Source organism: Onychomys torridus, chromosome 8, assembly GCF_903995425.1.
Source record: "Onychomys torridus chromosome 8, mOncTor1.1, whole genome shotgun sequence".
NCBI classification, from domain to species: Eukaryota; Metazoa; Chordata; class Mammalia; order Rodentia; family Cricetidae; genus Onychomys; species Onychomys torridus.
In genome coordinates, this window is record NC_050450.1 from 83,888,462 (window position 1) to 83,904,517 (window position 16,056).

The 16,056-nt window shown below is 43.3% G+C and overlaps 1 protein-coding gene across 2 annotated transcripts in view; it reads left to right on the forward strand.

Moving 5' to 3' along the window:
* Positions 1–16,056, forward strand: part of Znf652 (zinc finger protein 652) — a 54,494-nt gene that overhangs the window by 24,748 nt on the left and 13,690 nt on the right. Inside the window, exons 1-2 of one of the 2 annotated variants that reach the window (XM_036196527.1) lie at positions 8,409–8,487; positions 13,374–14,526. In XM_036196527.1, the coding sequence (XP_036052420.1) occupies positions 13,630–14,526 (897 nt within the window). In that variant the 5' untranslated portion in view covers positions 8,409–8,487; positions 13,374–13,629. Of the gene's footprint in view, positions 1–8,408; positions 8,488–13,373; positions 14,527–16,056 lie in introns of those variants that run through there. The other variant, XM_036196526.1, reaches the window with a different exon arrangement.

Here is a 16,056-nt window from a genome sequence, read left to right on the forward strand (position 1 = left end):
CTGACAGCCATGCCCTGGTGGCCAGAATTGACTGCTACCCCTGAAAAGTGACAGCTGCCATGGGCCTGAAGAAAATAACCAAAAGATCAAAGATCAAGTCTTTTGTCAGACTTTATAACTACAGTCACCTGCCCACAAGGCACTCTGGATAACCCCTGGACAAAACAAGTGTCAATCAGGATGTCTGTAGAGACCCAGCTCTGAAACGTGAGGCCAGGCAGCAGGCCAAGGTCGAGTTTGAGGGATGATACAAGACAGGGAAGGACAAGTGGTTTTTCCAGAAGGGGTGTTTCTATTTCCATCATTAAAAACTAGCAACAATAAAAGGAATTGTCTAATTTACTTCACAAACATGATTAGATGAACTTGGATGTTTGAGCTTCACATAATAGAAAATCCAATTTAAAGCAATTTGAAAATAAGGAAAGTTTATCCTCGTCATCAACCAGAAGCCTTTGTCAAGGATTGGATGGACTCAGTGATAAAATTCAAGACCCATTTTCCCACATTACTGCCACGCCAACTTAATATGATTTATCCTTTGCCCAATTCCCAGCACAGGTGCAAGATGGTGTTCAGAAGTAGTGGTGCCTATGTCTGCTTATGCTTTTTAGGACAGTTCACGAGATTCTCTGAAGTCTTTCAGCAGAGTTCCACTCAATTCCCATCATCCACCTCTTGATCGAGCTACCTCCAAATCAATCCCTGGCAAGGGCATGAGAATGGATAAACAATTTTTGAGTCAGAACTGTGACAACCTCCAACACAAGGCGCTCCAGACATGGAGGCAGGAGAATTGCTAGTTCACAGCCCACCTGGGCTAGTGAGTTCAAGGCAACATAGACCCTGGCTCTTAATAAAAGGTTAAAAGAGAGCCTAGGATATAGCGTGGCTGTAGAGCACTTGCAGTATGCACAAAGCTCAGTTCCCCGTCTGAAAACAAACAAACACCCCAACTTTTCATACACTATACAAAAAGTAGAATGAGATAATTGTGTTTTAAATCTAAAACTTACTTCCAAAGTAATAAAATTGTTACTTCTTGTCTTTCCCACCTGTATTTTTCCCATTAAATATGCAAGTGGACTTTCTGACTGTCTGAGACAGTCTTGCTTTGGTTGCTCAGGCTGATTGGACTCTTGCCCAAGCTTGCCTTGAATCTCTCTCACACATCTCCCCTTTATTGCTCTCTCTGCCACCTTCAATGTCTCTGTTTCTCAGCCTTCATCAAAACCCTCTCTGAGGGGTTGGGGATTTAGCTCAGTGGTAGAGCGCTTGCTTAGCAAGTGCAAGGCCCTGGGTTCGATCCTCAGCTCCGGAAAATAAAAATTAAAATAAAAACCCTCTCTGGTCAGGCAAGATGGCTCCTCAGGTAAAGGTGCTTACTGTGTAAGCCTGATGACTTAAGTTTGATCCCTGGAACCTGGGTAAAGACCAAAGGAGAGGCCCGACTACAGAGTTGTCCTCTGACCTCCACACTTACACATGCGCAAACTCTCTCTTTTTTTTTTTTTTTTGCCAGAGCTGAGGATCGAACCCAGGGCCTTGTACTTGCTAGGCAAGAGCTGTACCACTGAGCTAAATCCCCAACCCCGGCGCAAACTCTATTACACACATCATCTTGCTGGGCAGCAGTGGTATGTGCTTTCAGTCCTAGCACTAAAGAGGCAGAGGCAGACTGTAGATGTAATTCTGAACAGTTTTATTAAATAAGAAACACAGAGCCAAATGCAGAGTTAAAAGCCCCAGAGGTCAGAGAGCAGTAGCTAAGAGCTGAGACCAAGACTGCCTTCTTACCACCCGCTGCCGCTGCCATCCTTCCCCTGAGAAAGAGACCTACTTCCTGTGTGTCTGTCTTTTTAATTGACTTTCTATCCTGCCTTCTCATTGGTTGTAAACCTAACCACATGACCTCCTCATCTCTGCCTGTCTATACAGATCTCCTGGTCTCTGTGGTTGGTATTGAGATTAAAGGTTGTGTCTCCACACAGATCTGCCTGTCATGTGATCGGGATTAAGGGCGTATGCTACCACTGCCAGACTTCTGCTAAATGGCTTGCTATTGCTCTGACCCCCAGGCACTTTTCTTTATTAACATACAAATAAAATCACATTTCAGCACAAATAAAATATCACCATAGCAGACAGATCTCTGAGTTTTGAGTTCAGCCTGGTCTACAAAGTGAGTTCCAAGACAACCAGGTATACACAGAGAAACCCGTAACAACCAAACCCTCCATTTTCTGTTCCTGCTCTACTTTGGTAACCATATCTTCTACTAGCCCCTGGGTTTCTTTGGGTGGACCTGTGGCTTGTCTGTTCCTAAGTAGACTGCTTTATCAAGAACTTCTCGGAGTCTCCTCTGTGCCTAGAACATCTTTTAATTTCTTCTGCTTTCAGATCTCTCCATTCTTCAGAACCCAGCCAGGTCCTGGGCTCTTCACACAGCCTTCCATCATGTCCAGTTCATTCCCTCATCGCCTTTAAATAATATCATTGGCAATCATGACTGACTTTGTGTATATAGGGTTTGCTTCCTGACAAATTTTAAGCATGTGAAAATTCAGATCAGTACAGTAGTTGGGTGTGGTGGTACATGTTGGAGGCAGAAGCAAGCAGGTGTCTCTGAGTTTGAGGCCAGCCTTCCTAGTGTTCATACGGAGCTCTTGTCTGAAAAATAAATGAATAAATAGCTGGGCAGTGGTGGTGCACACCTTTAATCCCAGCACTCAAGAGGCAGAGGCAGGCAGATCTTTATGAGTTCGAGGCCAGCCTGATCTACAGAGTGAGATTCAGGACAGACACCAAAGCTACACAGAGAAACCCTGTCTCGAAAAACACATACATACATACATACATACATACATACATACATACATACATAAATACAGTACTTATTAGCAGTAATAAGTAAGTAAAATATTCCTCTTAGACTTTGTGTGGACAGTAGTCAAAACTTGTGCATTCACACCTGCAGTGATTGAGCAGGAAATATTTGCTGTATAAATCCATCTTACCTATAGTTTGCCTTTATAACAGAAGAGAATTAAAAAGTTTGGAAGAAAGAGGTGTGGGTAGTCTCACATATATGCCCCAGGCTGAGTGACACCAATTTCAGTAATAGTTACCTCACTTACAACATAGTAATATCCAGTATTATGTATGATTCATTAATCTCTGGGGTCTGCAAGGATAGCCCAATGCTTACGGGCACCTGCTACTCTTCCAAAGACCCAAATTTGGTTTCTAGCACACACATGGGGTAGCTCACAGTCACCTGTAACTTCAGCTCCAAGGGATTCAGCACCCTCTTCTGGCATCCACGGGCACTGTATTTATATATTATTCACTTAGACACACAAAACATAAATGTAGTCAGATTTTTCTTTGGGTCATCAGCTCACAAATAATGACACAAAGACTTATTATTAATTAATGAAAGCTTGACCTTAGCTAGGCTTGTCCCACTAGCTCTTATAACTTAAATTAACCCATTTATTTTAATCTGTGTTCTGTTACGTGACTCATTACCTCATCTCTCTGTACTGCCCATGCTGCTTCCTCTGCATCTGGCTGGTGACTCCGCCTTCTTCTTCCCAGAGTTCTCTCTGTCTCCAGAAGTCTGGCGTATACTCCTGCCTGGCTAGTGGCTGCTCATCTTTTTTTGTTGTTTTGGTTTTTTGAGACAGAGTTTCTCCGTGTAGCTTTGTGCGTTTCCAGGAACTCACTTTGTAGACCAGGCTGGCCTTGAACTCACAGAGCTCCACCTGCCTCTGCCTCCCGAGTGCTGGGATTAAAGACATGTGCCACCACCGCCTGGCTTCATCTTTTTATTACACCAGTCACAGCAACACACCTTCACACAGTGTACAAATATCCCACAACACATAATAAAAATCTTCAAAAAAGATTCATTAATAATAGTGTAACACCCTAGATTTCAGTGTCAGCCTCTCCTCTATGTTCACCTGTACTCTCCCAAAGGAGAAAGGCACCATTGGTTTGGTTTCCCAGCATCCACCGGGGGAGACCTGTCTTTGGTGGTTTTGCTCAAGCTGTTATTTTCTACTATTTCAGGCCCAGCTGTTGTTGGTCATTTAGTTTATACTTGATGGACTATCCAAGAGGTCAAGAGTACCATTTTTATGTGAAATACTGTGTTCCTTTCATATAATCTTTGGATTGTTTGTGTTCAGACAGTATATTTTTTATTATTTTTATTGATTTGTTTTTCAATGCTAGAGATTGAACCCAGGGCCTCATACATGCTAGGCAAAGTAGTTCATTACCACTGAACTGCATCTCAGGCCCTTCCTCAAGATATAATTGATATGCATAGAACCATTTTAAATGTATAATTCAGTGTTGGTTTTGTGGTTGTTGTTGTGGTTAGTGTATTCACAAGACTATTTAACCTGTACATAATTCCATGACATTTTCACTGGCGCTGGAGTCCACTAGCAGTGATAGCCATATCTCCGTAACTGCAGCTCCCGCTGGTCACTGATTGTCTTTATGTGTCTGTGGATTGCCTTAGTCTGTTAATTTTACATAAAAAGAATCTTGCAGTGATGTGGATGTTTGTATCTGGTATAATGCTTTCAGGGTTCATCCATGTTAGACTGAGCATCAGCATCTGGGCACCTGACACTGTTTGACTCTATGGTCGTGCACATTCCCCCAGCCAGCATGGATCTGTGTGACTCTCACTTAGGGCTGTTAGGGATGTCACTCCTATGAATGTTTGTTTTAGTTTTTATGAGTGTATGTTTTCCAGTCATAGATATGTACTTAGAAGTAGAACTACTAGGTCATCCAGTCTCTCTTTGCCTAATGTTTAAAAAAAATATTAACCGAGCGGTGGTGGCTCACGCCTGTAATCCCAGCACTCATGAGGCAGAGGCAGGTGGATCTCTGTGAGTTTGAGGCCAGCCTGGTCTACAGAGCGAGATCCAGGACAGCTTCCAAAGCTACAAAGAAACCCTGTCTCGAAAAAAAACCATATACACACACACACACACACACACACACACACACACACACACACACACACTTATTTATTTATTTGTTTGTTTATTTATCTATCTATTTATTTATTTATTTATTTATTATGTATACAGTGTTCTGTCTCCATGTATGCCTGCATGACAGAAGAGGGCGCCAGATCTCACTACAGGTGGTTTTGAGCCACCATGTGGTTGCTGGGAACTGAACTCAGAACCTCTGGAAGAACAGCCAGTGCTATCTAGCCTCTGCTTAACCTTCTTAGGACTTACCAAACTGTTTTTTAAATTGTGCCATTTTATATTTACCAATAATGTATGGAGCTTATGCTTTTTCCATATTCTTTCCAACTCTTGTTTTACCTTTTAAAAAAAAATTATAAGCCAGGCAGTGATGGCGCACATCTTTAATCCCAACATTTCAGGAAGCAGAGGCAGGTGGATCTCTGTGAGTTCTATCAAGGCCAGCCAGGTCCACAGAGGAATTCCAGAATAGCTGAGGATACTCAGGGAAACCCTGTCTTGGTAAAAAAAAAAAATTTACAAAATTTTAAATTATTATTGTATTGTGTGTGAGTGTTTTGCCCACATGTATGTCTGTGCATCATGTAAGTGACTGGTGGCTGGTAAAATTCAGAAGATGGCTTTGGATCTTGGGAACTTACATTACAGATGGCTGCCAGCCACTGTGTAGGTGCTAGGAACCAAACTCAGGTCTTCTTCAAGAGAAGCCACACTGAGCTGTTTTCTCTAGCCCATATTGTTATCTTTTGAGGCAGGGTCTTATTTGTTTCAGGATGACCTTGAATGCTCTGTAGCCTAGGCTGGCCTCAGATTTGCTCTGTAGCCTAGGCTGGCCTTGAGTTGCTGATCCTCCTGCCTTTATCTCCTGAAAGCTGGAGTTAGAAGTCTGCACTACTCCACCTGGTTCCATTTGTTTGTTTGTTTGTCTTTTTATTGTTGAGTTGTGAGAGTTCCTTGTATGTTCTGGGTACCAGACCTTTATCAAACTTATGATTTATTAATATATGCTGCCGATCCTATGTGTTGCTTCTGTCCTCTTGATAATCATCCTTTCATGTACAAACATTATTAATTTTAATAAAGTTCAATTTGTAGTTTTTCTTTTCCCCTCTCCACCACCTCTGCCTCCTCCTCGTCCCTTTCTTTCCCTTCGTCTTTTAGTCTGGCCCACGGTGTGAGGGATGTATTTTATCATAGTAGGGAAGGCATTTGAACAGAAGCATGAGGTGGCCAGCCACACTGTCTGCTGTCAGCAAGCAGAGAGATAAATGTTTCTGCTCATCTGATGTCCTCCTTTTTACTCAGTCTGGGACCACATTCCATGGGATGTTGTCACCCACCTTCCAGATGGATCTCCTTGAAAGTGTCCTCAAAGATGTAGGTGATTCCAAATGCAGTCAAGTTGGCAGTAAAGATTAATTGTCACCTTGTTAGTTTGGCATCTGAACACATCACTGTTAAGCCTTACTTCGCCACTCCTCCTTAAAGGTTTATGTCTATCTCATATTGCAAAATGCACTTCACTCATCTGTAAAAGTTCCCAAAGTATTAAGATCATAATTTTGTTCAAAAACCCAAGTCCAGACTCTCTTCTGAGATTCAAATAAATGCTTTAACTGTGAGCCTATAAAGTAAAAACTAAGTTACCTACTTCCAATATACAAAGGCACAAAATAAACCTCCCTAAGAAAATAAATCAGGTCAAACAAAACAGAAACCCAGTAGGACAAACACTATCTGAAGTTGGGATGGGATCCTGTGAGTTCCAGTGATGTTGGGTAGCCCTGGTTTCAAGCTCTGCTGCGGGTAGCACACATAGCCTATGTCCTGGGTTGGTCCCATTTTGTCTGTGACTTTCCTTGGTAGATACCCCACAACCCTAGCATCTCCAGCATCCTGGTGTCTCCACTGAAAATTAAGCTTCACTTACTGTGCACTTTAGTGACTGACCCCACGAAAGCATTTTCTAGATGGTTTCCCAGAGTAGAGACTGCTCTTCAGCAATTTCAGTTCCAGCCTCACCTTGCAGATGGAACTTTCCTGGAACACTTTTCCTAAGAAGATTGCTCTTCTTGGTGTTAATCTCTTTAACAGTTTTCTCTGCACCTGTCTTGTCTGTATCCTTAAAGTCACAGCTCTTTTCAAGTAATACGCTAGTCATATTTTTTCTGCTTTCTCTCACTGTAGATGTGACTAAGAGAAGTAAGCAGTAACTGTGCCACAGCCTGGATATTTGCTGTCTAAAATTTGTTTATCAAAACAACTTAGTTCATTAATTTGAGTTCAGTCTCATTCAGATTTTCAGGACATGGGAAGAATGCAGCCAATTCTTTGCCAGAATGTAACACAAAAGGCCACTAGCCCAGTTCCCCTAGACCAGACCTCCATTGGTTGCATTGACATACTGGTCCTCCAGACTCCCATCAGACTGGCCATCAGACTGCATTCTAGGATCTCTCAGCCTACAGTGCCAACCTCTTCCACATTCCTCTCCCAAGCCAGTTGCCAGGGCCAGTGAACAACACAGTCAGGCTTTGTCACAGCAAGAGCCCCCTTCTCTATTGACACCTTCTTTGTGCCAGCTACTTTTCTCTCACCAAAGCAGTGACTGAAACGTCTTAAGGAAGGGATGTTTGTTCTGGCTTAAGTTGGAGAGAAAACAGTTCATCCTGGCATGGAAAGTTTTCGAGCTGGATATTGCCTGGCTAGTCACATGGTGTCAGCAGCCAGGAAGCAGATACACGCAGAGGGAAGTGAGTGAGATGAGTGTCTGTGTGTGTGTGTCTCAAGGGTGGGGTAGGACAGGATCTCCTGGAATGCAGGCTATGTGTGAACTTGCTTTTAGCATGAATGACCTTAGGCTGGTCATTCCTACTTTCCATATGCTGGCTTCTACCAGTGGCTTTCACTTTGTGTTTGTGTGTATTTGCCCATGCATGTAGACACTCAGATGTTGATGACAGGTCTCTCCACTAACTGCTGTCCACTGTATTTTTGAGAAACTGAACCTGGAAATTACTGATTTGGCTACACTGACTGTCCAGCAAGTCCCAAGGTCCTGTCTCTGCATCCCCAGTACTAGGATTATAGACATCTACTACTATGTCTAGCTTTGTATACAAGGGTGCAGAGATTGAACTTAGGCTTATTTGTCAAGGATTTCACTGACTGAACCATTTCCCTATTCCTTACCTTTTCATTTTTAACTTCCCTTTTCCTTACTTTTACCTTCTTCTCGTTTACTATGTAACAGGGTATGCAGCATGCTATGTACATAAACCTCTGATCTGCCATTCACACTTCTAACCTCTTCAGAATTGGAAAGGGAGCCAGCACCCAGTCCTCTGTATAACACAGAAACTTGGCCTGTGAAGTTGGATTCAATCTTCACAACAGCCATTGGGGGAGCACCCTGAGAATGGATGAGAGTTAACCCCCTTGTCTGGGGTCATAGACCTGGGTAGGTAGCATATTGGGGTACACAATAAGTTCTTGAGGCTGTACTTGGCTTCCTGCTTGACGTCTGTAAACCATGTGCTAAACTTTCTGTATACGACTTCAAACTTGGTCTCCTTTTATGTTGTTGTTAATTCATTTCTTTTTTTAATAATTTACTTAAATTTATTGTATGTGCATTGGTGTGAAGGTGTCCGATCCCCTGGAACTGGAGTTACAGACAGTTGTGAGCTACCGTGTGGTGCTAGGAATTGAACCCTGGTCCTCTGGAAGAATAGCCAGTTCTCTTAACTGCTGAGCCATCTCTCCAGTCCCTGTTAATTCATTTCTGAACCATATATGTGCTGGAGAAATAAGAAAAGTGGGTAGGGAGCTAAGGGGGAAAGACAGAAAAATTCAATTTATATGCTTTCTCTAAATATACACTATAGATAAGAAAATAAAATCTGTTTTTTTCTTAGCTTGAAGCTTGGGGCTCTAGGGACTCATTGGTAGGTTTTTAGAAGTGGGAAGCAACCTGGAAACTGCATATGAAATTTTCTGTGCTCGTTTTTGGGGGTGGAGAGATGATTTTTAATTTTGAAGATACTCTTACAGTAGTAGAATTGCTACTAAGAAGAGTTGTATGTAGGCTTGCTTGGAGGGAAAGACAGGTGGCGACATGTTAGCATTCATCTTCCTTTGGTTATGTTGTGGGTATGTTAGGGTTTGGACTAAACTCTCCCATCTGTTCAGATAATTTTGTTTTAAACTATTTATTTATACCTGTTGATCTAAGACTAGAGAATTTTTTTTCCCAAAAAAAAAGTGTTACTTTTTGAGATGCCAAAAAATTTTACTAGAAGCCGGGCAGTGGTGGCACATGCCTGTAATCCCAGCACTCGGGAGGCAGAGGCAGGTGGATCTCTGTGAGTTCGAGGCCAGTCTGGTCTACAAAGCGAGTTCCAGGACAGCCTCCAAAGCTACAGAGAGAAACCCTGTCTCGAAAAAAAAAAGTTTTTTTTTTTTTTTACTAGAAAGAAAATAATAGATCACCATCATCTCTTGACACTATTCTACACATCTAAAGTGTGTGTGTGTGTGTGTGTGTGTGTGTGTGTGTGTGTGTTTAAGCTATGTGGTACACACCTGTAATCCTATTTAGGAGGCAGAGGCAAGACAGATTCCAAAATTGAGGCTACTTTAGGCTATATAGTGAGACTGCTTGGCCAGCACATATGAAGACCTGAGTTTGGTTCCCAGCACTACCTAAAACTTGGAGTGGTGGCACCCACTGGTAATCCCAGCTCAGGAAATAGAGGTGGCAAGAGGGGGGTCAGAAGTTCAAGGTGGGAACTGGAGAGATGGCTTAGGAGTTAAGAGCACTGGCTACTCTTCCAGAGGACCCAGGTTCAATTTCCAGCACCCACATGGTGGCCCAAAGCCATCGTAACTTCATCCCACAGGATCCCATGCCCACTTCTGGCTTCCTCAGGCACCAGCTGTGCTCACAGTACAGAGATAGACAGACAAAAACACCCATGCAAATAAATTAATAATAATTTTAAAAACAAGTTCAAGGTCATTCTAAGTTACATAGTTTGAGGCCAGCTTGGACTCTATGAGACCCTATCTCAAAAAAGGGGAAATATTTAAAGTATTTGTGACTTTTAATTTTTGTGAAATATAAAATTGTAGGGCCAGGCATGATGGTATATACTTTTAATCCTAGCACTCTGGAGGCAGGCAAATCTTAGTTCCAAACCACTCTGATCTATAGAGAGAATTTCAGGTCACCCAAGGCTGCATAGTGAGACCCTGGTTTTTTTTGTTTGTTTGTTTTGTTTTTTGTTTTTTGTTTTCTTTGAGCTGAGGATCAAACCCAGGGCCTTGTGCTTGCCAGGCAAGCGCTCTACCACTGAGCTAAATCCTCAACCCGAGACCCTGTTTTGTTTTATTTATGTTTTTTTATTTAAGTAAAGAAGACATTTCTCATATATTTTCATTCTCTACATAGGTTTTCTTTCTTTCCTTTTTGTTAACCATCTTTTTTTTTTTTTATGTGCATTGGTGTTTTGTTTGCATGTACATCTGTGTGAGGGTGTTGGAGTCTCTGGAACTGGAGTCACAGACAGTTGTCGGCTGCCATGTGGTTGCTGGGAATTGAACCCTGGACCTGTGGAAGAACAGCTAGTGCTCTTAACCGCAGAGCCATCTCTCCAGCCCCTTGATTAGCCATCTTAAAGATAGACTACTGTGTTAAAAATTTGCACCTGCCGGGCAGTGGTGGCACACGCCTGTAATCCCAGCACTCGGGAAGCAGAGGCAGGTGGATCTCTGTGAGTTCGAGGCCAGCCTGGTCTACAAAGCGAGTTCCAGGACAGCCTCCAAAGATACAGAGAAACCCTGTCTCAAAAAAACAAAACAACAACAACAACAAAAATTGCATCCTACAAAACTACCCTTGGTCACGTCTAGACTGAGCCCTCATCATCAGTACCTGACATCAGACTTGATTTACAGGTCAGAATGACTCTGTCTTTTGGCCTGTCCTCTCATCCCTTCCTTCCTTCTGGGCACACAGGTGGGCAGAGCCACACCACGTTTCCTTCTGGTTCTTGACAGGTGCTGAATTTTAATAGAAACTACTATCTCAGTAATACACACAAAACGCCTTACCCTAAAAATAAACAGTTCCTGGGTGGTGGTGGCACACACCTTTAATCCCAGCATTCAGGAGGCAGAGCCAGGCAGATCTCTCTGAGTTCGAAGGCCAGCCTGGTCTACAGAGCGAGATCCAGGAAAGGTGCAAAGCTACACAGAGAAACCCTGTCTCAAAAACAAAAAGAAAAAAAGAAAATAAACAGTTCCTTTTGTTTAAAACATAATTCTGCCTATAGATGATGTTTGTGGATAGATGTGAATAATAGAAAGTGCTTTGAACACTCATTGGAATTCCATAGGTCTTGCAGTATAGCTTATTTAGTATTTGATTGCATCTTTGGCCCAAGGGGCTTTTATTTGGTGAAAGTTAAAGTTGCTTAAGCTGGATGTGTGATGAGTAATACATACTTGGTTTTGTTCTTGTGTGGAAACGTGGAGACTGTTGGTGCTTGCAAGTCATTAGGAAGTACCTAGAAGCCACTCTGCTCTGTTTTCTTCTAGCTAGCTTGTTAGAACTCCTGTAGTAGCTAACAGCTGGGAGGCACTTAAATGTTCAACAAGTATGTGACAGAGTGCTTTGTATAAATGCAAATCCTTATGATTATTTTATAAACCAGAGAATTGGCCAAGCTTTGCAGTTTTGTAGTTTGCTGCCTTGGCTCCATTTTTTTGCATTGGTAGACTACTAAGGTGTAGATTGTTGGTACAGCTTAGGATTGAAAATAAAAATTCAGGTTAGAAATTAACTCTACTTTTTGGTCCCTTTGTGAACCTTTATGAAGTTGGCCATGCCTTCTCTTCCCTAATATTATGAGTTGTTTTATCTAGAACAGGTCAGAGAGGCATAGGTGACTCCTGTTACACTTGTTAAAGTTACATAGCAGTTCAGCATTGAGCATACTGAATAGCTTCTTATTAAGGTTATTTTTTATTTTAAGAAAGATAGTAAGATTTCATTTCTTTAAGGCAAGTAGAACCAATTTTATTAAGAAAAAGCCAGAAGTGATGGCTACACCTTTAATCCTTGCACTTGGGATCAAGGTGGCCTAGTCTTCGTAGTGAGCTCCAGGACAGCCAGGGCTACATAGTGAGACCCTTGTCTTAATTAAAAGAAGGAAAAAAATAATAAGCTTTACTTATTTTTAATTAACTAAAAATCAACCCCAAAGTTTTGCAGTCGGTACGAAGTAGATAGTAATAGAATTTTCTCCAGTGCCCACCACATGACAGGCATTCAGTAAACTCCAGCTTCCTCCGTTTGTCAGCCTGACGGGCGGCTCCTTCAGCGTTAGTCATTGGACTCAGCTGTTTCTGGCTGGCTAAACAGCTCCAGGAGGCATGCTGCCATCAAATCGGATGATGCCCTTCTGATTTTTTAATGGATGGTTTTAGTTTTCTTAGAACCACATCGACCTAGTGGTTACTGATTCTCAGAATTTTGACTTCTCCGTAACTGACACATGAAAAACCACCCAGTTGTTGAGCGGATCCAGTGAGCTGTGCCACCCATGTCGGAATGCTTCGGCCCTATTCCGACAGGCCTGAAGACTGTTCTATCTACAGTTCACTCCTAGTTCCTGGAGGCCAGGGCAGTCTTCTGAGATCATACCAGTTAGCTGCTTTATTTCCATGCTCCACATTGCTCATGTTACCACCTTCTCCCTCTGGTTCGTGTGGTGGCTGATGCTGAAGGAAAGCGCCTTTAGGAGTCCTTTGAGTGTCCCATGGCCTCTTGTATCCCTAGACCTATAGCAGTAGGTCCTGTGACATCCTGCACGGCAGACATGATGCAGGAGTCGGTATTTATTCATTGAAGACTTGTTATGTGCTAGCATGAATGTAACAGATATGTCTCTTGGCTGATAGAATGTACATTCTGACTGAAAATGGGAACTCACACAGCCTGTAAAATAATAACCATCCAAGCCGGGTGGTGGTGGTGCACACCTTTAATCCCAGCACTCGGGAGGCAGAGACAGGCGGATCTCTGTGAGTTTGAGGCCAGCCTGGGCTATAGAGTGAGTACCAGGAAAGGCGCAAAGCTGTCTTGAAAATAATAATAATAATAATAATAATAATAATAATAATAATAACAACAACAACAACAACAACCATCCAAACCATTTGAAGAGTATAACACATAATGGTTTATGGAGTTTGATTTTAAATTTTGTATGTTGTGAGAAACACGGGGCCTAAGAAGGAAATGGTGGTGTAATTTTCCCCCTGTTTTCTTTCTCTTTGTAGATAAGACGTTCCAAGTCCCTTGTAGCTGTCTTGGGAGGAGAGTCAGGCGTGCTCTCTGCTCTTGCCATAAGATCAGCCAGGTTTGACCTAGACGCTGGTGCTGTGGCTGAAGGAACTGCACACAGGCTCCAGGGGTTTCTTGTTTCCACCTGAGTGGTTGGTTCTCTGTGGATGGAGAAAGATTGGAGGCTTGGTTGCCCTGTTTTCAAGGTGTTCTCTGTAGTGTGAACTGCTTCATAAACTGGGCCACTTCCCAATGAGCTACACAGCCAGTCCTTGTGAGGAGCTGGCTGCGGACTGCGCAGCACATGCAGCAGGGATGGCACAGGAGGAGAGCCGTCGGGGTCAGGCGCCACCCACCTTCTACCATGGTGCCAGCCAGGAGCTCGACCTGTCCACCAAAGTGTACAAAAGAGAGTCTGGAAGCCCTTACTCTGTGCTAGTAGACACCAAGATGAGCAAACCGCATCTCCACGAGACGGAGGAACAGCCATTTTTCAGGGAGACAAGGGCAGTGTCTGATGTGCACACTGTCAAGGAAGACCGGGAGAATTCTGACGACACGGAAGAGGAGGAGGAGGTCTCTTACAAAAGGGAGCAGATCATAGTGGAGGTAAACCTTAATAATCAAACATTAAATGTATCTAAAGGGGAAAAGGGTGTCTCTTCTCAGTCCAAAGAGACTCCTGTTCTTAAGACAAGCAGCGAGGAAGGAGAGGAAGAGAGCGAGGAGGAGGCCACAGATGACAGCAATGACTACGGAGAGAACGGGCGGCAGAAGAAAAAGGAGAAGCGAGTGGAGAAAGTCAGGGTTACACAAAGGCGCACCCGGAGAACTGCCTCTGTTGCCGCAGCGACCACTTCCCCTACACCTCGCACAACCCGAGGCCGGAGGAAGAGTGCAGAGCTACCCAAGCGGAAGAAGCGGGCCGCCAAGGAGCCCAAAGCACCAGTCCAGAAAGCTAAGTGTGAAGAGAAAGAGACTCTGACCTGTGAGAAGTGCCCCAGGGTGTTTAATACTCGCTGGTACCTGGAGAAGCACATGAACGTTACTCACAGGCGCATGCAGATCTGTGATAAATGTGGCAAGAAGTTTGTCCTGGAAAGTGAGCTGTCCCTTCACCAGCAAACAGACTGTGAAAAAAACATTCAGGTAGGTCTCATCACCGAGAGGGCAAACTTTCCAGGATAGAGCCTGGCTGTTCAGAGTCATCTGGTGTCTGCCCAAGAGAATAAATACAATAGAGGCTGAAGGGACAGAGTTCACCAATTTCTCGTTTTAGACGCTGCCGCTTGGGTCTTTTTCAAAACCAAGGCTTAATCCTGTATTTCAAAAGTATTACACTTCCCTGACGCTGGACTAGTGGGAACCCAGGTCCACTGGAAGGGGGGTCTGTTCTAGATGACTGACTGGGATGTAAGTCAGCGCCAACTTTACACTGAGTCACTGCTGTAGGACCCGTGAGATAATCCACTCTGCATCTTCAGTCAGGGTGGGGGACACTGAGTGAAGGTCAGGAGTAGAGAATGGTTCCTTTCTGTGTAAAAGGATGCCAGAGGCTAGCGCAGCTGACGGGACAGGAACCGTAATGACTCAGACCTGTGGAAATGGAAGACCTCCTGCAGTGAGTCTCCTTTCACCCGTGGAGAGATGGCAACACTAAATGTGTCAAGAGGCAAGCTCGTGGGAATATGCAAACTTTAAACAGAGGCTGAGCTGTTTGAAAATGTTGCTTACCTGGCAGTAGGTTACGTAACGCTGTGGTACAGTATTGTTAATGTGACAGAATACGGTATTCAAACCAGGCTGGCGTCTTGGAAAAACTGTATTATGACAGGTTAAGAGGTGTTGAATGCATTGCAGCTATATTGGTTTATGCATGTTTGTGTGTAAATGTATATTCATACAAGGTAAGTCTGGTATGTTTCCATATGTATAATAATCTACCATTTTAAAGCTGACTTTTTAAAAGATAAATTGTTATACTTTTGGTTTGGGAACTGCTAATATTGGTGACCACCTTTAATTTTTTCTTTGACAATTGTTTTTAATCAATGACTGAAATCAGTGGCTTCCTTTAAAGAGATTTGAAAATCCACTGATTTGGCTTGTGTATCATGATGGAGACATGCTGGGTAAATAAAAGAAGACTCTGCGGTGTTCCCCTGCAGGTGCCTGAGCAGGAGTTGGTTGCAGGGTCAGTCCAGCAGAGCATGGTACAGTGCTGCCCCCTAGAGGTCAAATGTGGATTTCCTCATGGCTCCTTACTAAAAAGGCATTCCTCATTTCTGTCTCTAGGAGCTACTTGTTTTGTGGGTTCTTTTTCTCTATTCTTTTCTCCTCTGCTTCCTTTCTTTTCTGTCTTTTAAAAAACTTGAACTTGCTAAAGTTACAGAAACAGCAGTTCTTATGAGCGTCTGTGCTTTTCCTCACTATGGTATGTTCTCTTGAGCTTGTTGTATGGTTCTGTTGAATGAAAACCTTCCGCATTCCTAGTCTGGTGAGACAGCTCAACAGTGAGGAGCACTGACTGCTCTTCCAGAGGACCTGAGTTTGTGCCCAACACCCACATGGCAGCTCACAACCGTCTATAACTCCAGTTCCAGGGATCCAGCACTCTCTTCTGGCCTCCTTGGGCACCAGCCAACACACCATACGTATATACAGTTGGCAAAACACTCA